This window comes from Ursus americanus, chromosome 1, assembly GCF_024610735.1.
Source record: "Ursus americanus isolate L20-20 chromosome 1, mUrsAme1.1.p, whole genome shotgun sequence".
Taxonomy (NCBI): domain Eukaryota; kingdom Metazoa; phylum Chordata; class Mammalia; order Carnivora; family Ursidae; genus Ursus; species Ursus americanus.
The window spans coordinates 58466587-58491162 of NC_142127.1; the positions used below are offsets into that span (position 1 = coordinate 58466587).

At 38.2% G+C, this 24576-nt stretch overlaps 1 protein-coding gene and 1 pseudogene across 1 annotated transcript in view; both read left to right on the forward strand.

Moving 5' to 3' along the window:
* Positions 1-24576, forward strand: part of PPP1R1C (protein phosphatase 1 regulatory inhibitor subunit 1C) — a 119417-nt gene that overhangs the window by 44319 nt on the left and 50522 nt on the right. The window contains exons 3-4 of the mRNA XM_087861896.1: positions 14037-14074; positions 16089-16149. Coding sequence (XP_087718022.1) covers positions 14037-14074; positions 16089-16149 — 99 coding nt within the window. The remainder of the gene's footprint in view (positions 1-14036; positions 14075-16088; positions 16150-24576) is intronic.
* LOC123798060 (mitochondrial-processing peptidase subunit alpha pseudogene) lies at positions 1980-12213 on the forward strand (annotated as a pseudogene).

Sequence of the window (24576 nt, forward strand, 5' to 3'; positions counted from 1 at the left end):
GCCACAAAAGGCAGAATTTCCTTCTTTTTTATGGCTGAATAATATTCTATGGCATATAGAGAGAGACAGGGAGAGAGAGAGAGTCACTTTTTTTTAAACCCATCTTCCATCCACAAACACTTAGGTTGTTTCCAGGTCATGACTATTATGAATAATGCTGCAATGAACATGGGTGGTGCAGACACCTCTCTGAGATTGTGGTTTCATTTCTTTTGGATATATACCCAGCATCAGGATTGCTGTATCATATAGTGGTTCTATTTATAATTTTTTGAGGAACTACCACACAGTTTTCCATAGTGACTCTTCTCAACTTATAATCCCACCAACAGTGCACAAGGGTTCCCTTTTCCTTACATCCTCACCAGCACTGCTTATTTCTTGTCGTCTTCATAACCACTTTAATAGGTGTGAGGTGATATCTCATTGCAGTTTTGGTATGCACTTCCTTCCTTAAAATTATGTATGCAACTCCAAACATTAAGCCACCAGAGAAATCAAAGGAATTAACTAGTAAAAGATGATGGCCAAATAGTAGAAGAGTAAAAGAACACACAAATCAGCATTTTTAAAACTCAATATTCACAGAGTTATGTTTAGATGAGTGCAAAATGCATTTGGTCAACCACTTCATATTCAAATTCATGTGTGTGGAAGTAAATTTGATCCATCTGTCCCTGAATTATTTTCTTAAACCACCAACATTTTATTTTACAAGAACTGATTTCCAACAAGTCTTATGATATCCCTGACCTCCTGCCAAACCTGCTCAAAAAGTCTGAAATGTGGCTATTGTACTGAACCTTCTCAAATATGCTGGTTTTTAAAATTAAGAGCAAAAAAACAGGCAAAAAAGTATTTATCTGTTACATTGCCATTCATGCTGAAATCAAGCATAATACATGAACAAAAAGGAAAAAGATCAACACAGTATCTATATCTATCTATCTATCTATCCACACATCCAGATACAGTACAAAACAAATTATCTAGACAGCAAGCCTTGTGCAAGCAGTTTACACATGTGACAAGAGTTTAAAAATGGAATGGATGACCCAGGACAAATTCATATCCACTCTGAAGAATGACTTAAATCATATACGCGACCAGGGAAGTTTATCCATCTACCCATTGGCTGCTCCTTTGTCTTATAGACATATTTTTCCCAGCCTACCTCTTCACTTTCTTAATAGGGTTGTCACGTGGGCCCTCCACTTCTCTAGTTCTCCACCCTTTGGGCATTGTCATCCTTTCCCATGGCATCACTGACCACCTACATGCTGATGACTCCCAGACCTGTTATCTTTGTTCTGTTTTCACTTCTAAGACAATTTCTGAACTCTTCCTACCTGGATCATCAATAAGTACCTCAAAATAAACAATTCCATGAGTACTCAAATTATGAGCCAGAAATTGATACCATATTTGGCTTCCTTTTTCTCCTTTGTCACTCCCCTCCCTCACCCAGTCAGTCACAAAGTCCAGTGCATTCTTTCTCTTAAACCTCTCTCTAACCTTGTTCAGATCATCAAATTCTATCACAGGAATTACTAAAATACCTTCCTAGGTGAACTAGCTATATATCCAAATGGACTCCTACAATCCATTCTCCACACAACTGTCAGAACGATCTTTCTACAAGGGAAATCTAATCATGCCCTTTTCTGCCTAAAACCCATCAGTGGTTTCTCATTACTTCAGAATAAAGTCCAAACTTCTTAATATTATTACAAAACCCCAAATTATCCAACTCCTTCTTAAGTCTTCACCCTTTTCTCTCTGAACCTAACCCTGGCATTCTATAGTCCAATACATGAGTTTTGTTCAATTTCTAAAAAATTGTCATGCTCTCTCACACCTCAGGACATTCCCACAAATTGTTTCTTCTGATTAAAATCTCTTCTCCTCCTTAGTCCCACTCCACCCAACTTCCTTGTCCCATCAACTTTCCCTATCCCACCTACCTTTGCTGGCCACATATGTTGGATGTCTTTTCACCTCCAAGAAATCTTTCCAGCTCTGCCAAAGGTAAGTTTGATACCCTTGACATATGCTTCTACCACACCTGTGCTTCCTCTATTATGGCCTTTAATTATCACACTGTACTGTGGTTATTTCTTTGCCTGTCTCTTTCAATAGAGTTTAAGTTCTCTAGAAGGGTTGGACCCCATTTCCCAGCAGGATGCCCTACACATATTACACATCCAATAAACTATTGTTAATATTGGATGAATTTTAGATCCCTGGTGACAGCCTTGCTAAAAAACACAATCTGTCATATAACTGATAAACTGCATTTAAATATGGGTTTTCATTTAATCTTCCTCCTATAATACCTTCATAGGAAAAAAGTTTAAAGACATACAGGTAAATATAAAGCTGTTTTCCCTCCTGATATACACACACACACATAATTTTTTTCTGTTGTCTTATCTGAACTTGGTGCTAAAAATATCGAAGTAGTATCTAATCATGGTACTTTTTTGTCTAATAGTTCTTCCATGTATCTACTATAGTCATTGCTTTCTATACTGTGAAATCCTCAAGTAAATTATATATGAGACAAAAAAATTGAGAAACAGCGTGAAGGTTAAGATTTCCAGGACAGGTAAAATATCAAGAGTTGAAAAGAGAACCTGATTACACAGATATTTAATTCCTTCAATCTTTAAAACTGAGTGAATAAAGTATCCTTTCTTGAAAATTATTACTCAGAATTTGAGGTATATATTTATAGACGATCTACTGACAAAAGCTAACTTCCATATTTTCCACGGCTTTTAAGACTTTTTCTATAAGAAGTTACGTAGAGTAGAAGTTTAAAGATAGTTCCACTGGCCTTTCTTCCCATTACTAACAGAAACATATTTACCATCAGTGATAGGATGCCTTCACATGATTAAGCCATGAAAACATTATCATGTTGTTATAGGTACTCATATGTACTTAATGTGTAGAGTGACACTTTGTTAACTTTTAGGACTATATCTTCCATTTACAACTAAAAATTAAGGAACATTTGCCTTTTGCTATAGAACATTCTCATTAAAAGGAGATTGCTATTTTACTTTATGTCATTTTACAATGGTCTACTCATAGTAGAATTACTCAGATAAAATTATTTTTGAAATTCACAGTGGTGTGTCTACACAGTTGAAATGCAAAAGTTTGGAAAAAAAAAGTGTTTTTCAATGGAGGATATCAAATAGCAAGATTAAAAAATAAGCAGAGTTAAAAAGTCATTGTCAATTTTGGCAGCTAGTATAAAAAAAGAGGAAATATTCTATGGAGTAAAAAGATTAACTAAATATACTAAATATTCCAAATACTGCTAAGCAACTAATTCTTTTCCAACTCTAGTGCTACTCAGACCCATCTCTAAAGCTCTCAAAATTTCCTCAAAATTTTCTATCATTACTGTTCAACTGACTGACCTCTGAATAATGTTCTCAATCATTTCTCCTACTCTTACTTATAAGGCACCTAGTTATAGGACTTCATCTGGGGTCTCTGCTAAGAATATCTTTGTGATATCCTATGTGATAAAATAATAAAATTTTAGTGTTTATGGTTAAAAGCTGAATTATTCAAATCCTAACTAGTTTTAAGTATATTAGGTAAAAATGACACAGAGCACATTTAATAAGTGCTTATTAAATAATGACTTGATTGGTTGTCCACATGGCCTGAAACATCTGATAATTAATTTTAAATAAATCTATAAAACTAATGCAAAAATAAAGTGTCTAATTTATAACCAGTTCTTTAAGAAATCCTATGAAAAACAGAATTTTTAAAAATTAGAATTACTAAAACAAGTGTAGATTATTAAACTGATGTCATTCCCCACCACCTCCTGAAAAAAAAAAAAAAACATGCATTAAAGGAATCAGTTTCTTTTCCTGGAGCAAATGTGCAAAGTCTAAACTCCAAATAGGCAGAAAAACTTTACCAATGATTGAAAATCACAACTGATAAGATGATGCAACAGTTCTTTGGCCCTCATGTAAGCTGGTTCTGTGGTAGGATAAAATGCTTTATAAGAGAAACTAAGTTTATGAGAATCAAGAATACTAATGAAAAGCAGACTTCTGAGGTTTTAAATGATCTGATTTTTCTGTTCTTCTTTTACTGTGTTTGGAAATGGCAGCAGAAATGATGAAATATAAACATAAAAGTAGTTTGGAAGATTTCTAACCTCTCTCACAAGACAACTGCTGGTTGAGAGTTCTTAATAAACCAACACGATCCATTTGTGTTTTCCTTGTCATCTCCTTCACTATTTCCACACAGAATACTTTGTATCTGATTCTCATCTAAAATGAACTATTTCGTAGGGGGCTCTGAGAGATAAAAACCTATTTGGTAATGAGGTTATGTCTCTACTTCTATCAATTAAAAGTGGAAAGCTATAAATAATATTGAAAGAACAATACAGCTGTGTGAATCTTGGCACAACAGGATGAAACTATTTCTACTGTTTGCTTCTTTTCCCCATGTCCCCTTTCCAGTGCATATAAATTCATTGCTCTGGTGGTTTTAATTTGGGCACCAGTTTTGACTAAATCTAAGAGCTCAAAGAAAAACACAGCTGAAATCACTGCCTAGTGGCTTAACTCACAGTCCCAAATGATAGGCCTCCAACAGAGCCCAGCAGGCTTTTAGCAAAAAGGCTGCTGACTAGAGCTCATTTTGAAAAGTGGAGAGTTTGATAATAAGTCAGTAACAGAAGCTTCACTATAGCTGTCTTAGGAGATTTTGCATTGCTCTACTAAAACGAAACAGGGAGTGTTTTAGTCCTCCACTCAATGTAAGAAATACATGATAGATTTCTCTGGCACTTTAGACTGACTGATTCTATGCTAGAATGCTAAAACCACAAGGTAATGACACATACAAAATGAAGAACTGGGCTGTGCACGGCAATTTCTTTCATTTGTAAATGATTTATCTTATTCAGTCCTGAAGGTTCATGGGTCAGTGATTGTTTTTGAACTCGTAGACCTAAAGCCATCTATAGAATTTCTGTCTTTAACTCTGTCCTTCTCTGTATTGCACAGCCACAAATGATCTCACAATTGTGATCCAAGGGTCTCTCGAAAGAAAGATGTTCTACCTTCAAATATGTTAGATACCAAAATAGAGAATCTGCTGAAATGTGATCATTTAGATTTCACTGCTGTTTTCAGAGATCTGATGATAAATTCCTTCTGAGACTGTCAAAGATAGCACCAACGTCCTTATGATTAAATCTCCAGGGCACCTCAAAAAGAAGACTATAAATTGCTTTGCTCTGATGCTACTCCTCTGCAGAACAGAATTAATTTTTTTCCACAAATTAGTGCTAGGAAAAATTAAAAGAAAAGCTGATTGCAAGTACAGTAAGGATCTAGAATAGTTTCCCCATTTTCTGCCAAGCAGATAACACCATTTATTAGACAAGGAGTGGAACATACAACTGTAAGATATGCTGAGCAAGTTTTCAGTTTTATTACTCTAGTCCAACACAATCACCAAAACCTCTGGATTCTCTGTTCCCCTACAGTGGTCAAATAGGACTCGTCAGCCTCTCACTCTGAAAGGTCTCTGATCTCTGTAGTTTGCTTTGAAGGTCTTGATGCATTCTCTAATTTACCTTGCTTTTCTAGTTCTAATAAGCGGTATCACTGGCCTGCTGTGAACTGGTACACACTACCCCAAGCAAAACCTCAAAATGTATTATTAAAGAAGGTATTTTTTGTTGTTGTTCTGTTTACTTTCCTAACTCTGTGACTATCCCAATGTAATTTCTATTGTCTCTTAGTAAACATTTTCTAACAGCCCAGACTCTCAATGGCTGTGTCTCTGGTCTTAACACTTAGTTTCATGAAAGTTGGTATTTACCACCTATTTATATGAGCCTGTCAGCTTGTCCTGTAACCTGAAATCCCAATTCTGGTCTTTAGGATTGAACTGCCTCTCAGAACTCTATCTTCCAATTCTGTCTTTCGGATACAAAAATGCTGCCTCTCCTCCCCACTTGACACTCTGCAACCTTCTGCTTGTCCACATGTTAACTTGCAATAGTATCTCTGGACTACCCATTCAGATGCCTCCCTCATTGGTTCTCTGATCAGTGTCACATCTGGTAACAGATCATGCATCGATCCCACAGATTTGCTTAATTATCTTATTCTAGGCCCTTGACAAAATAAATACTAACTTAGTCATATCTGTCCACTTGTCATCCATAACCCAGTACTTGTACTTTTACAATAAATTGGAGTATAAAACAATTGCAAAGCTGAGAGAGAAATTTCAAAGAAAAATATTTTAATGTAGAAGGGTTTTTTTTCCCACATCATTTATTAATTTGGGTGTGCTTTGTATACATTTCCTAAAGTATGAGTCCCAGAACACATTTTACTGCAATTTCAACCAGATTGTATTATAGCAAATATTTTCTCTTCACTAACTTTAAAAAGAAGAGAATCAAAAACATTCTCTCTAAATAATCAGAGAAGTTTCCCATAGAGAAGGAAGTACATTCTGATTTTAAACAAAAACAAAAACCACAGCTAAGCCTTTAATAATCTAGCAACACATACAGGCTGCATGTGAAAATAACCTATCCTTATCTGAATACTTTGAATTTTACTGAGGAACTTGATGGGAAAAGATTCAAACATTAGCTCAATAGGATAGAAAAAGAAATGGGGGAAAAACATGTGCATGAATGAGACTTATTCTGCAATTTTCTGTGCTCAATTTGTTATTAGTATTTCTGAAAAAAGGGGAAGAATAATTTAGATGCTGGCTAGTGTGTAAAGTCTGTGCGGTTGTAGTGTTTACTCTCTTGTTAGTAGATTAGTAGAAGCGGTGAAAAATCAACTTCTAGTAATATTTACTATGGCAGCTGGAATACTGTGGTTTAATGAGGGAGTTTTTCAGTACAGAACTATCCAGGGAAAAGTGGTAAGATTCATTAGAGCTAGTCCTGGTTTTTCTTGGTAACTAAATATCATTACCACATGAGCTGCAGTATTTTCACTGATGGACATTTTTTTAAATGAAAAAAAAATTAGTCAAAAGATTATTACTTTGTCATCATGCTTTTTAAATTCACATGCCCTCTATTTTCCAATTCAAACCTTGCTGTGAAGCCATATAGAATTCTTACAGATACATTAGATGAGTCTCACTGCCTCAGGAGATACGCAGAAAATATTTATTAATAAAAAATTTGACTAGCATATAGGAGTGAATGTTGACAGACAAATAATGATCTCTCCATATCTTCAAATATATTTAAGCCATCTGTTTTTGGATATAAAGATGCCTATGAAATATTTCAAGTTTAGTGAAGATGGATGGTTAATACTTTATAAAACTTTAAAAAATGTGGTAATACAATGATTCATACTATATATTTTTCTTATATTTTTAAAAAATTATAAAGCATCAACTATAGATTGATGATTTTTAATGATAAATTTGGTAGAAAAAGTTTTAAGTGATACTGTATCTAACAAAAATATTAGCAAAATAAATAAAAATTTTATTTACTTATTTATTTATTTTTGGTTCAAGGTAATCCAGGAAATTAGTCTGATCTCTTCCAGGATTTATTTTAAGGGATGGTTTTGAATAATTATCATTTATGTATAAAGGTGTCAATGACCTCTGCTCCTACAATCACTGTAGAGGATCTGTCTGCAGAAGCACTTAGATTGCTTAATATGGGATAGAGGCAATATTTTTTTGTTATTAATAAAAATTATGGAAAGTGCTATAAGTTAATGGATCAAACACCTAATTACACATACAATAAAACATTTAATTGATGGGAAATTAAGAACCTTGAATCAATTTTCACCCAGGTTTTTGTTAATGTAACATAAGCAGTCAATTTATTGTATGAAATAAACCTACACAGCAGAAAGCTTGGTGGCATCATGGTATGATGAGCAACTAGAATGTGGAGGTTATACACAAAATCCTTCTAGAATTTAGACTTCTTTTCACTTGATTTTATAGCCATCTTCCTAAGTAGAGAAATATGTATGAGTTAGAACATCAAGTGACAATCTTAAGTATACCTACAAGGAGACAATCCAACAGAAACCTCAATGTGGACGGCAAAGAGTCATTTAAAAGATGCCATTCCAATGTTCATTCCCGAACTCTCCTTTGGTAGAGACAATAGGGTTGAGAGAATCTGATTTTTCTTATCTATTATTCCAACAAAGTCACAGGCAACTAACAGATTAAAGCACAGTTTTTATGGCAACTGCTACAAAGAAGAAAAGCTATGGAAACTAAATTTATCACATTGCAGTAAAATGATGGAGTGTACACACTGGATCAAGTGAGTGTCACTGACCACAAAAGCAATTCAAAATTAATATTTATAATAAACTTCTACATATGCTTTAGGTGTCCAGAGCACTGGTTCCATGCCAAATTGGTCAGATAAAATAAGAATCCATGAAAACAAACCCATGGTCTTTGCCATGGAAAGAAAAGGATATTGGGAAATCTCAATTTCCTCCCTCCTGTTTGAGCAGGCATATTTGGCTCTAACTCTGTCTGTTAATAGTTATGTTTAGACAATGCCAAAGGAATGCCTTGATAAATAAAATAATCTAGCTGGGATGTGTGTGTAAGAGAAAGACCTGTCATCACATACAAGAATAGTGGTTTCGTGAAATTCAATCCTATTGTAGTGAATTCTATTGGACGGGATGATGACTGGCCACACTACTTTCTCCTATGACACTCCCCCATCAAAACAAATGTGAGATCATTGCAACAACACAGCAGAATGTTGCTTCTCTGCCTCAACCTGCAATTCTGTAAATTGATGAAAGGAAATTACCACATTTTAGGATTAGTTATTTCTGTTTTTGTCTTTTGGTGTGAAATAACTGAAATCACAAAATATGCAGTTCTTCTTATTGTGTTCTAATATTTTCAGCAAAATAAAATGAACATATGATCATATAACAAACATGTATGATTATGATTTGTTGTCCGGTGACTAAAATAGACTAAATTTCTGCCAGCTAATTAGTACAAGTCTCAAATGAATGAAGTGGAAAAAAACCCTTATGTTTGAATTCTAAACAAAAGATAATTTATGTTTCTTTTTTTGATACTCCCCCAAAATTCAGAGTAGAGAAGAAATATAAGCTAATCTGGGAGTCAGGCAAAACAAGCTTATAATGTAAAACAAAATTCTATGTTTTTTAAAAAGGACTTTTATCTGGCTAACATAATCAATCAGTTCAAGACAAATATTAATAAGAAAAACCAAGAAGAATAAAAACCTTTTTCATTGAATTATGCAATTAGTCAAGTCTACACAGTTGCCTTGGGAAGACCGTTTTAGTGTGTGTTATACTCAGACAGTAGGAAAGCACAAGGCTGAATGACTGGACACCATTTTGTTCTTAAAACAATAGGTTCTGAGTCCTGGGCTGAATTCTGAAAACTCCTAGGGCACAAATAAAATATTAAGAAACACCACTGGTCGGAGTGCCTGGGTGGCACATTTGGTTAAGCCTCTTACTCTTGGTTTCAGCTCAGGTCGTGATCTCAGGGTCTGAGATGGAGCCCAGAGGGGGCTCCCCGCTCAGAGTGGAGTCTGCTTGAGCTTTTCTCTCCCTCTCTTCAGCCCCTCCACTTTGTGCTCTCTGTCTAAAGTAAATAAATAGATCTTTAAAAAAAAAGAAAAGAAAAAGAAACACCACTGGCATTTAATGATCTAATGGATCACAATATATGCATTATTAAAGTGGATCATATTTGGTATTTACTTAAAAGATGGTAGCAAAAGATTCTGCATTGATAGATTGCTCAATTAAGTATATTCATAGCTATCTGATAATCACCTAGATACTTCCAGTGATTGATTATATCAAACAACTGTAATTGCTGTCCTCAGCCAAAAGTTCCTGTTTGCCTACCCTATAAAAGGGATGGTAAATTCATTAGAAGGTTCCATAACTTCTAAAAATCTAGTAATCAAGACATAAGATTAGAATAAGCAATAGTGCCATATACTATTCATTCTAACGGCTTGTCTATTTTTTATTTCTATTTTTAAAATTTATTTTATTTAATTAATTTATTTTTTGCTGCTTCCCTATTTTGATCTCTTACTATAAGAAATATCAACTTTCTGCACTGTGGACCTACGTAGAACTTTTACTACATATATGTGTTTCTACATACCCACATGATACACAGAGTTTTTCATTATAAAAGTAATGCATGTTCACTAGAAAAAGGAACAGTCTGGGTAGAGAGAAGATGGAACGAGTTATTGAATCATCAAGAGAGAACTAGAGTTAAGATACTAAACATAACCTTCTATGAATATACATGCATTTCTCTATCGTCTCTCTCCAGATAGTTTATCTATACTTTATGAAATAAAAACACTTATCTATAGTTTTGAAATCCTTTCAATTTACATAATATATGTTTTCATGTCGGTAAATGCAGATCTATATCACTGTCTCTAGGCAGTTATTCTTTGATGAACTGCTTGTTCAGTGTTTGGACCATGGGCTCAGTCTCTCAGCTTTGGCACTCACCTAAGAGTCAGAAAAGGGTAACTGGGCCAATAAGGCAAGAGGCGGGGGAGACCCCCATGGCAGCCAGGGTGAGGGAGGCAGAGCAGCCAGGGCGCCGCGGGAGGCCGGCTCTGGAGGCCACGCACACACACAGTTCAGCGGCGGCGGTGCTCTTCCCCATGCCCCGCACTCTTCTCTCTTACCCGCAGTGCTCACACCCATTTTGGCTACAGCTGATGGGCAGGAAAAGTTTGAAAGTGAAGTAACCACACTGGGTAACACGCTTCCACGTGGCATCCCCAAACAAGTCTGGACAATTTTGTAATTTTGTACGGTAGGAATTCTTATTAATTCAGAATCGAGATATGAGGCAAAACATCTTAGTGGGAAAATTGGCATTTTCGCCTACTGATGGATCTGAGCAAAGGAGAAGTTCGGCTTACCTTGGATACGCGCGGGCTAGTCCATGTGTCTGGCAGGCGTCGAGAGCACCGCGTGCGCTGCCTCTGCTGACCGTAGACGCCTCACACCGAGGCTGGCTCACTGTGGGCGTGGTCCCGCACCCCAGGCTCCCAGAGGAAGACATGGAGAAGACCCGGATGCCTGTCCGTCTGCGCTGGAGGCCCTCCGTAGGCGGCCAGACCCAGAACCTCTTCTCCCCGAGGTGATTCCTGAGACTGTTGACCGGGAGAACACAGGGTCTCCACCGTTTCTGCACCACAGAAAATACAGCGAAGATTGATGGAGAAGTGCTTCATTTCTCACAAACTACTAACTACAACCCAGAGCCCCCAGCGCGGGCCGGGGTGGGTCGGAGCATGCGCACCTGGTAGAATGCGCCCGGAAGTACCTCCTGGGAACCCGCTGGGCCTGGGCCTGGGCCTGGGCCTGTGAAGAGGCTGAGGACATGGTCAGATCAGTATCCTAGTCCACTGGGGGAGGTTGTCAGGCTGGAAAACGACAGCCCAACGTCGCCTGGGCCCTGCCCCGTTCCCCGAGCTCACGCACGTCAGGATAGGACTGGAGAGCTGTTCCTTCTTGGAGGAAGTTTTCATCCCTTCATGTGCTGAACAGGTTGGGAAGTGGCAGCTCCTTCTGGCGGCGCAGCAAGGGCATGTTTGCCGGGCTCTACGTCAGTGTGCTGAACAGGCACCACTGGATGTACAGCACTGCAAACCCCCCCGCCCACAACCACCACCAGCACCACCACCACAGCAACAGGGACACGGACCTCCTGTTGGTTCCACAACGGGGCTGACCCTGGACAGGTTCGAGAAAGGGTGGAAATCATCATGAAGAAATTCATTTTAATGGCTGGAATGTGGGGGTGGTGGCGCTGGAGCGAGCCAAGGCACGGCTCACATCCATGCTAATGCTGAACCTGGAGTGCAGGCCTGTGATCTTCACGGATGTAGGGAGGAAGGTGCTGGCGACCGGTTCTAGAAAGCTGCCCTTGGAACTGTACACACTCATCTGTAATGCGAAGCTGAAAGACATCCACAGAGTTGCTTCTAAAATGTTCTGCGGGAAGCCTACAGTGGCTCCTCCGGGCGATTTGACTGACCGGCTGACTCTCAAGCCCTCTGGCTGCATTGTGGAGCGAAGACACATGCCTGCGCAGGACATCAGGGCTCTTCTGGTAAAGACCCTCTGAGATCCCACTCTGATCGAGAGCTCTAGAGAGCCCGTGTTGAGGCCTGTTTCCTTGGATGTGAATTTAGTGCCAAAATTCATAAGCGGTGCAAAGTGTAGGAGGACCTTTCTCTTAAACTTGAACAAATTTAATGCCACTGAGCACAGCTCAATTTCCTGCCTTCAGTTTTAAATATGCCACTCAGTGGAATAAAAGGTTTACTTCACCTTGCAGCGAGAAATAGGATGAAGTGCAGGAATGTTAAACGCAGCCTGCTTTAGAAAATCAGGTTAGCGTTCCTACCTCTGTCCTGTGTTCCCTGAGATTAGCAGGCATCAGTGTGTCAGCCAGCACCAGACTGCCTCCTCCCTGGGGCGGGAGGGCCAGGCAACCCTGCCCAGCATGGGGCAGGGTTTCTTAAAATTGCTGGCTGGGTAACTGCAAAGCCTGTGAATGTTTTAAAAGGTAGGAGACTAAGGAGCTCTAGGTTCTGCATGTCTAGATGTTTCAGAAGAATTGAAGTCAGGTGGCTTTGGTAATATAGGATAGCTTTGTGGTTTGCAGACTTGAACAACTACCCCCTACCTCAGCCCGGGGTCCCAAGTGTGAACCCACATTGAATGCCTCCAGTTGTTGCGATGCTGCAGTAGTCCGTGGCACCCGGCTATTAGAGGATTGCACAACATCTGGCTGCAGTTTGGTTGGAGAAGAGAGTCTCCAAGTCCTATTTTTTTCTTTTTTAAGTAGGCTCCATGCCCAGGGTGAAGCCCAACCTGGGGCTTGAACTAATGACGCTGAGATCAAGACCTGAGCTGAGATCAGGAGTGGGACAATTAACTACTGAGCCATGCAGGTGCCCCTCCAAGTCCTGTTTTTTGAAACGTAGAGAAACCCAGCCTCTGCACTACAGGTGAGAGAGGGACAGATGTTTTAAGGAAGTCAACTAAACATTTAAATATTTAAAAAAAAATTGTCAAGATCCATGTAAAGTAGATGAGGAGGTATGAAAGAAACTCAGCCCAGAATGTCCTCCACCCATTGAAAGGCAGCATGTGAGCACCTCTTCCTCCTCTCTCCCCTTCCTCACATTCCTTTTTATACAGAGAGCCTACACGATTCCCTAGGTTTGTCATAAGAAATATTTCTGACAAAGTAGCTGATTCTTTCCGGGGGCATATGGAAAACAGGGTGCTGCTACTCTCAGAGTCAGAGTGATTGGGCAGAATGGAAAAGAATCTTTGTTCAGCTTAATGGCCGACTTGAGGAAATTTGACAAGCTGTAGTGAGTAGACTGACAGCAAAATCCACAGAGGAGATTGTTTATGCCTTAGCACTGTGAGGTTGATGACACCAACTGTTGGTTCAAGGGCCATTTCCCTGGTTTCCTTTCTGGATTACTGGAAGGAGGGCAATTTGGAATTTCAAGAGGGATGCCTTTTTTTTTTTTTTTTTTGACTGCCTTTTTTAAAACTTAGGGAAAATATTATCTCAGAAGGAAACCATCTCCTTCTGTCCCCCTTTCCCTAAGCCACAGATGTTATATAAACATAAGGCGGGGTGACTGGTGGCCAAGCGCCTGCCTTTGGCTCAGGTCATGATCTCGTGGTCCTGGGATCAAGCCCTGCACAGGGGTTCTTGCTCAGCAGGGAGTCTGCTTCTCCCTCTCCCTCTGCCTGCCACTCCTCTTGCTTGTGCTCTCTGTCAAATAAATAAATAAAAATTAAAAAAAAAAAACAAAACAAAGTGATTATTAAATTATTTTTATCAAATTGTCAAAAATGTTAATATGCATATTATGAAGAAGAAACCACCTTTCTAATGAAATATATCTACTTCTCTTGCAGAAATAGATGACAAGAGGGTGACAAACACCCAAGCCGAAGTAAGTTTTCTTATATTTTGTATGAATAGGTGTTCAAGTCAATTAAAAACGTAATTAGGTTGGTTTAATGTTTTATAAGATATGTCAATACAACTGATGTAAAAACTAGTTTGCTTTTCCTGACTGAAGAAATAGTAAAATGGGGTCATTAAATCTCTGCCTCTACTTTGGTTCTCAACCTATGAAATGACAACCCCTGAAAAAACTTGTAGAATAAACCATTGCTTTTAGTGACAAAGATATGGTATCGATATTTTCAATTTAGTTACTAGTTGTTTATGACCAACTACAGGCTAGGGCCAGCCAATGTTGGAATCCTGGAACAAGAAAATGGGGAGCAGGGACCTCTTAAAGGGTCTTCAGGTATGTGCAGCCGAGAGCAGACCCTGAGGCCAGAGGTTCACATACACATGTAGGAGTTCAGATGGAAAATAGGAACCAGAGGAGGCTACAAGGAAGTGAGTAAACTTCTGCTCAGAAATTGAACAGAAATTGACTAGCGTGCAAACATACCAGTCAATTCTCATGGCTGCATTAGTTAGGCATAAAGCAATACCCGGAGGAAAATGTAGAAAGAACAAAATACCAAATAGTGTCTCTTTAAGATTTTCTAAAAATTTAATGAGGTTGCGTATATGAATATGCTTTGACAACTGAACTCTTACATACCTGTAAAGCAGTTTTTATTGCTTAATGAGTTTTACTCTATGGTACTACAGAAGCTTTTCTGTAGGATTAATTTTCTACTTGAGCTTTGAATGTGTATATGGAAATAAATATATGAGAAATCCCAAAAGTGACTGCTTCTTGAAATCAACCAGATGAGACAGAATACAGTAAAGGAACACCGGAAATATCAATCATCCACACGTTGAACATTAACGTAGAATCGCTCTGCCTACACCTGTGCATAATGAACTGGTGGTACTAAAACATTCTATTCTGGAGAAATTTGCTTGTACCATTTGTTTGGCTTATATGGATTTGACAACTATTGGTTGAAATTTTTACTTTTTAATATATTGTTTTTGATACTTTTGAGGGGAGATAAGCTTTAGTATGTACAAGGGAAGATACCTCAAATTCTGTGTACTGTCAGTGAAAGCGTTTCTAGTTTTGCCTATAATAATTCCCAAAAAGAGTCTTGTAACTATTTATACCTGACCTTTTCAAAGCAAAAATGATTGCTCCAGACACAAAAACTCATTGATTAAGACCCCTACCTTTGCCACATTGAAATATAAATCAACACACTATTAAAAAGGAATCTTTGACATAATCTAATTGGGGTATAGACCACATATATGTATTTTATCATAATAAAATTATTTATATATTCACATATATATGATTAGTTTGTGGTTTTAACCATGAAATATGTTTCTATGTTCCAATTTTTGTAATTTTTAATGCAAAAATTCTCTCTTCAATAATTCATCCCTGATCTAGTATATGTAGATGAGAGTGTTACACAGCAGTTTTGTTAGGAAAGGACTTATTTATCTTTTGAAAATAGAATATTATCTCAACATTGTAATTCCAAGTAAATGGAGATGTTAGATTGAACATGTCAATTCCAGAAGTTTATGAATTGGTATTCGTACCAAAACCCTCATTACCTATCCAGAACTGCTCAAAAATCCTATAAGCAGGTGTAGTTATCCCATGGACATAGTTTTGGAGTATACTTTGTTCTGGCACTTATGTTTTTTCTCTCAAACAAAAGGGATTGATATCTCTTTTTCTCTTTCTTTCAAAAATAAATGAACTCTACTAGGTGAGAAAAAGAGTAACTTCAAAACTGCAATGGATGAGAGTTTTATGATAAAATCGCTTTATGTATCTCTTAAAGCTGTGCTATCAGGAAACATGTATATAATTTCTCATTGATTTGAGTTGTATTTCATAACAGGGGGAATCAGAAAGCTCTTTGAAATATGGCACAGTGTTTATTTCCCCCACAAGGCTAATTTTTATTCAAATAATGCTTTTCCTCTTTTCTCTTTGTCCACAGTCACAAAATGCATCCCCAAAGCAAAGGAAGCAGAGCGTGTATACACCACCGGCCATGAAAGGTACTGTTCAGGTACTGTTTTGGGTTACTGTGAGTGTTGAGTTCATGGCTGGCAGGCTGTCTGTTTTCATTGACCATATGCTTGATTATAAGCTTGATCTAGTCTGAGCTCTACAACTTGATAATGTGACTTTCAATAAAATATTTTATCCATTTAAAACTTGGTTTCATCAAGACTAAACTGAAGAAGGAATAACTAAAGATGTCTCAGAATTTCAGTTTAGAAATTCTCATTTTCCAAAATAATGACAAAGATTTTTCTTTTACCCTTCCTTATGTATTTTCTTTGAAGGGATCTTTCCAGAATCCCTAATTACTCTTGACAGTGATGCCAGACCATTGCCATTTTTTTTCCTGGCTTATGCAAAGTAGAATAACTTGAATTTGGGGCAGATTTAAGGTAAAGTGTTGCCTCGTTGCCTTGTGTCAAGAGTAGCTCTAAGAAACCCAATCAAACAGCTATTAGCTGTACATGTAACAGCTGTTCAAATAACAACTAAAAATGCTAGCTCAGATCCTGGCATTTTCCCAGATCTCCCCCAAAACTGGAACTGCTAAAAGAACGTCTAAGTGTGTTAGAATTTTGACTGACACCAATTCCAGGGAAGGCTTCTTTTATTTCTCACACAAAAATGTTCCTGACATGAGGCAGAGTGTGCTCGGTCCAATAGCTGCTGTTCCAGTCTGTCACTTGGGCGGTTGGCCCAGTGGCTCATCAAGCTCAGTTTCAACTACAAGAGAGGCCAACTGAGCAGTTTCCTCTGGAGTCTGGAGAGATGTCTAAATTGGGAGTGAAATTTTCCACTCTGTATTCTCTCTAGATTTGAGGCTTTTTTCAGGGAGGTGGAATATAAATGGACACATTAATAACTACTTTTAGTAAACTTCCTTCCTGTGTAGCTATAAAATACCATGTTTGTTTGTTTGTAAGACTGCAGTAAATAACACAATCATCAGTATTGTACTTTATTCCAGGGTAATTATTGAGAATATCAGGCTTCCCTCTCCAAAGATAAATATAATCATTTGAAGACATATTTCCTATTGTAAGTCATCTTGTACTTTTAAGACACATCAGTTTTGGCATGAATAGGCAACCGTAAAAGATATATGTTCACTGTTTAATGATTTCCTCTGTCCTATTTTAGGATGGCTTAACTAAATAAAGTACTACTGTTCTCATGTCCTCAGAGAATAATAATATTATTTTTAAAGGAAATTCTTAAAATCAAAGCCCCAAGAGCTTTCATTATATTTAGCACTCAAATATCATAAGAATGTGGGATCCTAACATTTAGGGAAGTTAGTCATAGTGCATATTTTCACATGTGACCTTACTTTACTACTATCTCTCCAAGATGGCCTTTCAGTGACAGTCATTTTGGTCATGAGTTAAGGCTTGGGAAAGCACAGTAATTCTTTCAAGAGTATACCAGGGTCTTATTATAAGCCACTTAGGCCCTCATTTATAACCAGTAAATACCTGGGTAAATCTCCTGCTTCTGATTTAAAAAAAAAAGGGGGGGGGGGAGAGAGAAAGCCAAATCCACATGTTTTATTCAGTCTACCTGTCCCCAAGAGCTAGAAATGAATATTTCAAGACAAAATTAAGCTATGGTAACATATGGTGCATTGTGAGCACATTAAGAAGCTTCAATCATAAGAAAGATGAATTGGCAAAGAAAATGTTATTGAGATGCTAAATACAATAATACAATTGCTCTGAAATGTGTAATTCTTCAAATGCAGTGGAACATCATTATACATTATTGAGTTTAAAAAAAAGTTTGCTGGGAGAGCAAAGCAGCAACAGATGTGATTAATAGTTCTAAAAAAATTACTCTGAATAAAAGGCCAAGCAAGACTTCATGAAAGACCCAGCAAATAACTGGTTAGTGGAACAAAACAAAATACAACAAAACAAACAGAACAAAAACAAACTGGCCAAACTCCTTCCTTCAATCTTCCTTTGCTCAGTTGAGAGGAATTACCAGGTACAGAGAAAGTGGCAGGAGGGGAGAGATGCTACATCCCACCTATTTCTGATTCAATTAATGCATGGTCAGATTAGTCTCGTCTCCTAAGTGCATTTAATTTTTCTCTTTCAGTAACAGTGGTACTTATGTCTCCATCAGGTTTCAGGAAACAGAGACATGTCCAGGCCTACTTATTCAAATGCTTTTGTTTTTCTAGTTTTAATTTTTCCCACTCCCCTCCCCTCTGGTCAAAGAGAAAAATACGATTTGGTAAATTTTTTTTTAAGTTTTTTTTTTTTGACAGAGAGAGAGACAGCCAACGAGAGAGGGAACACAAGCAGGAGGAGTGGGAGAGGAAGAAGCAGGCTCCCAGTGGAGCAGGGAGCCCGATGCAGGGCTCAATCCCAGGACTCTGGGATCATGCCCTGAGCCAAAGGCAGATGCTTAATGATTGAGCCACCCAGGCGCCCCTAATTTGGTAAATTAATTACCATCCAGAATGGTGCATCAGTTGGGCTGGATTCCTTTTTTTTTTTTTTTTTTTAAGATTTTATTTATTTATTTGACAGAGAGAGAGTCAGCAAGAGAGGGAACCAAGCAGAGGCAGAGGGAGAGGGAGAAGCAGGCTCCCCACTGAGCAGGGAGCCCGATGCAGGGCTTGATCCTAGGACCCTGGGATCATGACCTGAGACAAAGGCAAATGCTTAACTTCTGAGCCACCTAGGCACCCCAGTTGGGCTGGATTCTTAAGAAAGATCATTGCAAGGACCACTGGAATCATTGGGTGGTTGCCATTTAGGGCCTGGTACCTGGATTGATTAGTTTGTGGCCAAGGTGGCAGCACCATATGTTACAAATATTGCAGTGTAAATAGAAGAATCTGTATATGGCTCTCTTTCTTCAGAATGTTTCATGGTTTGTCCGGCATATTTACTCTTAGAACGTAGTAAGAGATTTACTACTTGGTCTTGCTGTCTTTCTATTCATAACATTATAGGCATTCAATGTGTTCAAGGAGCTTAAATGTTAACTAGGGCAACTATCAAGTGATGACCGAATTTTTCCCACTGCATCTAACCTCAGGGTATTACATTGGCTATGTCCTCTTGAGGATTCCAGTGTATTAGGCCTGAGGTAGAGCCAGATAATCAGAAGTTCCAAGTGATGCTGCTGCAGCAAGTCTAAAGATTGACCAGACTCAAGTATCCAATCACCTGCCTAACATGTCTCATGGAGATCAAAGAGATAATAAGATCAAAATTAATATGTTCAAGGCTGACTTTTGAATCTTCTCAACACCAAATCAGTTTGTCTTGTACTGTTTCCCTTCTCAGCAAGTGGAATATCCATCTGCGTTGCAGAATACTGCTGAGTTCTGAGAGCATCCAGAGACCCTCCCTCTCCTTCACTCTCTTCAGTAGAACACTAGCTCTCATGGGTTTCCCCCATTAGTATCTCTTACCTCTCCCACCTTCTCTTTTATCTTCAATGTCACCACCGTATTTCAAATCACAATCATCTCTTTGCCGGGATATACCTCGAAGGTATTCTAAACCACTGCAATAAAGAAAATCAAATGAATTTTTTAGTTCTCCAGTGCATATAAAAGCTATGTTTACATGATAGTGTGGTCTATTAAGTGTGCAATAGCATTATGTCTAAAAAAATAATGTATAGGCCTTCATTTATACTTTATTGCTAAAAAATAATAACCATCTTCTGAATTTTCAGCAAGCCATAATCTTTTTGCTGGTGGAGGGTCTTGCCTCCATATTAATGCCTGCTGACTGATCAGAGTGGTGGTTGCCAAAGGCTGGGGTGGCTATAGTTTTTTGTTTTCTTGTTTTTTTTAGATTTTTAATTATTTATTTTAGAGAGCACACAAGTGAGTGTGATCAGGGAGAGAGGCAGAGAGAGAGGGAGAGAGAGAATTTTTAGCAGACTCCCTGCTGAGCATGGAGCCCATCCTGGAGGCTTGATCTCAAGACCCTAAGATCATGACCTGAGCCAAATCAAGAGTCAGATGCTTAACAACTGAGCTACCCAGGCGCCTTTGTGGCAATTTCTATAAATAAGACAACAATAAAGTCTGCCACATCAATGGACTCTTCCTTCAGAGAAGCCATTGTAGCATGCATTGCTGTTTGAAAGCATTTTACCCACAACAGAGCTTCTTTCAAACTTGAAGTCAATCCTCTCAAACCCTGCCACTGTTTTATCAGTTAAGTTTATGTAATATTCCAAATCTTTTGTTGTCATTTCAACAATCTTCACAGCATCTTCATCAAGAATAGATTTCATCTCAAGAAACTACTTTCTTTGCTCATCCCTAAGAAGCAACTCCTCATACACACAGGTTTTATCATGAGATTGTAGCAATTCAGTCACATCTTCAGGCTCCACTTCTAATTCTAGTTCTCTTGCTGTTTCTACCACATATGCAGTTAATTCCTCCACTGAAGTCTTAAACAAGCCTCAAAGTCATCCATGAGGATTGGAATCAACTTCTTCCAAACTCCTATTAATGTTGATATTTTGACCTCTTCCCATGAATCACGAATGTTCTCAGTAGCACCTAGCATAATGAATCCTTTCCAGAAAGTTTTGATTTGCTTTACTCAGATCTATCAGAGGAATCATTATCTATGGCAGCTATAGCTTTATTAAATGTATTTCTTAATTAATAACACTCGAAAGTCAGAATTACTCCTTGACCCATGAGCTACAGAATGAATATTGTGTTAGCAGGCATTAAAACATTAATCTTGTACATCTCCATCAGAAATCTTGGGTGACCAAGTGCATTGTCATTGAGCAGTAATCTTTTATTTTTTTTTCAAAGATTTTATTTATTTATTCAACAGGATAGAGACAGCCAGCGAGGGAGGGAACACAAGCAGGGGGAGTGGGAGAGGAAGAAGCAGGCTCATAGCGGAGGAGCCTGATGTGGGGCTCGATCCCATAACGCCGGGATCACGCCCTGAGCCGAAGGCAGACGCTTAACCACTGTGCCACCCAGGCGCCCCAGCAGTAATCTTTTAAAAGGAATCTTTTTTTTTCTGAGCAGAAGTTCTCAACACTGGGCTTTAAAATATTAAGTAAACCATTTTATAAACAGGTGTGCTGTCATTCATGCTTCGTTCTTCCATTTATGGAGTACAGGCAGAGTAGATTTATCATAATTCTCAAGGGCCCTAGGATTGTCAGAATGGTAAATGAGCGTTGGCTTCAATTTAAAGTCACCAGCTACATTAGACCCTAACAAAAGAGTCAGCCTGTCCTTTGCAGGTTTGAAGTTTTGAAGCCAGGCATTGACTTTTCGTCTCTAGCTATGAAAGTCCTACATGGCATCTTCTTCCAACAGATGGCTGTTTCATCTACATTGAAGATCTGTTTTTTATTGTAGCTACATACATTAATGGTCTTAGCTAGTTCTTCTGGATAATTTACTACACCTTCGACATCAGCACTTGCTGCTTCACCTTGCTCTTTTATGTTATGGAGATGGCTTCTGTTTTTAAACCTCATAAACTAGAGGTGTCTTAGTGGCTCAGTCGGTTAAGCATCCAACTCTTGATTTCGGCTCAGGTCGTGATCTCAGGGTCGTGAGAGGGAGTTGCACATCAGGCTCCGTGCTGGGCATGGAGCCTTCTTAAGATTCTCTCTTTCCTTCTCCCTCTGCCGCTTCCCCACCATCACTCATGTGTGTTCTCTCTCTTAAAAACAAACAAAAAAAAACCTTAAACCAACTTCTGCTAGCTTCAGACTTTTTTTCTGTAGCTTCCTCACCTCTCTCAGCCTTCATAAAACCGAAGAGAATTAAGGCCTTGGTTTAGGGAATATTGAGGCTGGTTTGATCTTCTATCCAGACCACTCAAACTTTCTCCGTATCAGCAATAAGACTGTCTCACGGTTTTATCATGTGTGTGTTCACTAGAGTACTACTTTTAATTTCCTTTAAGAACTTTCCTTTGCATTCACAGTTTGGCTAACTAGGCACAAGAGGCCTAGCTTTTGACCTATCTTGGTTTTTGACATGTCTTCCTCACTAAGTTTAAACATGTCTAGCTTTTGATTTAACATGAGAGACTTGCAGCTCTTCCTTTCACTTGAGCACTTAGAGGCCATTGTAGGATTATTAATTGGCCTAATTTCAATATTGTTGTGTCTCAGGGAATAGGGAGGCCCAAGGAGAAGGAGGGAGAGAGGTAGGTAATAGTTGTTCGGTGAAGTAGTCAGAACACACATCTTTCAGGTAAGTTCACCATCATATGTGGGCACAGTTCCTGGCGCTCCAGAACAATTACAGTAGTAACATCAAAGATCCCTGATCAGAGATCACCATACTATAATAACAATGAAAAAGTGTGAAATACTGTGAGAATTACCAAAATGTGATACAAAGACACTAAGTGTGCAAATGCTATTGAAAAAATTGTACCAATAGACTTGCTTAATGCAGGGTTGCCACAAACCTTCAATTTGTAAAAAACAAAAAAACAAAACCTAAGAATCTGTGGTGTGCAATGAAGAGAAGTATAATAAATCAAGCTATGCCTGTAACTGGTTACTCAACATCTAGTCTTTCTTTTCTTGCTCCCGTGAGTTTTCTATACTGTAGCCAAAGTGAATTTTTATATGCTATTTCCTTGGTTAAAGCTCTTTAATAGCTCCCCATTGCCATGAGATAAAATCCCTATTCCAGAGCAAAGTTTTCAAAGCTTACTGGCCCATGGATCCAATCTGCCCCTTCTCTCCCCCACTATGTCCCAAACATGCTGGTGTTCTGTCAGCTTCTGAATTCACCAAACCCTTGTTGGTTCAGGAAAGAGTCACACATTCTTCCCTTCACCTAGAATGTTCTTCCCTGCCTCCTTATCCTCATTCTTCATTGGCTAACTCCTACTTATCATTCAAGCCCTGTCCTTAAAGATCAGTTTCTGAAAGGAGATTTTGCTAACGCTCCAATCTAAATTCTCTGTAGCTAATGACTCCCTATTGACAGTTATAATCTCTAGAGTTCTTTCATAGCAAGTAAATATGATGTCTGGCTATTTACTAATGTATCTCTCTTCAACTAGACTGCAAGTAATGTATGTGGCAACAGTGACAGTGTCTATTTTATTTATTACCATATCTGCAGGGCTTCACATAATGCTTGGGACATAAGCAATGCTTATAAATATATTTTTAAATAATTTTTTAAAATATACCCAATCCACAAGTGTTGATGAATGAATCATTTCCTAACAATATCTACCTTCTCTCTGGTCTGTTACAGAAAGACCTTTTTTCTCTTCAGGGCCCTAGACATTTGTATTCATGTATTGTTTTATATCTTGTTACTATTTGTGGCAAATTTTTAAATGGCAACTATCTAAATATTTCAGGACATCTATTGGGTCCTCATCTCACCTTAATTTACTTCTTTCACTGGGTGCCTAGGTGGCTCAGTTGTTTAAGCGATTGCCTTTGGCTTAGGTCATGATCCTCGAGTCCCAGGATCGAGTCCCGCATTGGGCTCCCTCTTAGCGGGGAGTCTTCTTCTCCCTCTGACCTACCCCCTCTCATGCTTGCTTTCTCTCTCTCTCTCTCTCTCTCTCTCATTCTCTCTCTCTCAAATAAATAAGTAAAAATTTTTTAAAAATTACTTCTTTCAAGGTTAAAATATCTCAATGTTAGTTATGCCTGCCATTCTGTTTTTGTGGGTTTTTTTTTACATTCTTTCTTGATCTCCTAATAAGCTCCACTTGGCCTATATCATTCTAGAAGTACACCATTCAATAGCAACTGTATATTTAAGTGTGGTTTGATTGGAATAGAGCAGAGACTTCAATTATGCCCATCGCCTCCTTCCTCCCAGGTTATTTAATTCTGATAATGCAACCTAAAATCTTACTTTTTCTGGCAGCCATATGCATTGATGAAAAGTAGTGAACTTACTATAAACTCAAAACTTGAAGCCTTTTTTATGTGTTGCTTTTAAGCCCTCTTACTCACCATGCATTTCCCATTTTAACATTATGCCTTTTTTTAACCGAAAAGTAAGACATTGCTGTCATGCCAATTGAATTTCCTCTTGTTAGAATCAGGCCGTCACATGAACATGTCATATTTTGTATTGCGATTCTGTCATCCGTTTCTTATCTCAATCATGTGTCATCCACAGATAAGATAAACTTATCTTTGGTATTTTTATCCACATCTGTAATAAACATATCAAACAGAACAGGGCAAAGGGGGCCTTGTAGCATCCGTATCACTCTCTAGTTGACATCAACCCCCCTGAAAGCTACCATTCAAGCAATTATCAAATAGACTTATATATCAGGACTCATCCCATAAAAACAGAGGATATTATGAACACTACTGTTAGATACTTTGTTGTGTTTCAGATATTTTGTGCTTGACTACATTTTTTCATCTATACAGAGGAGTCATAAATTTGTAAT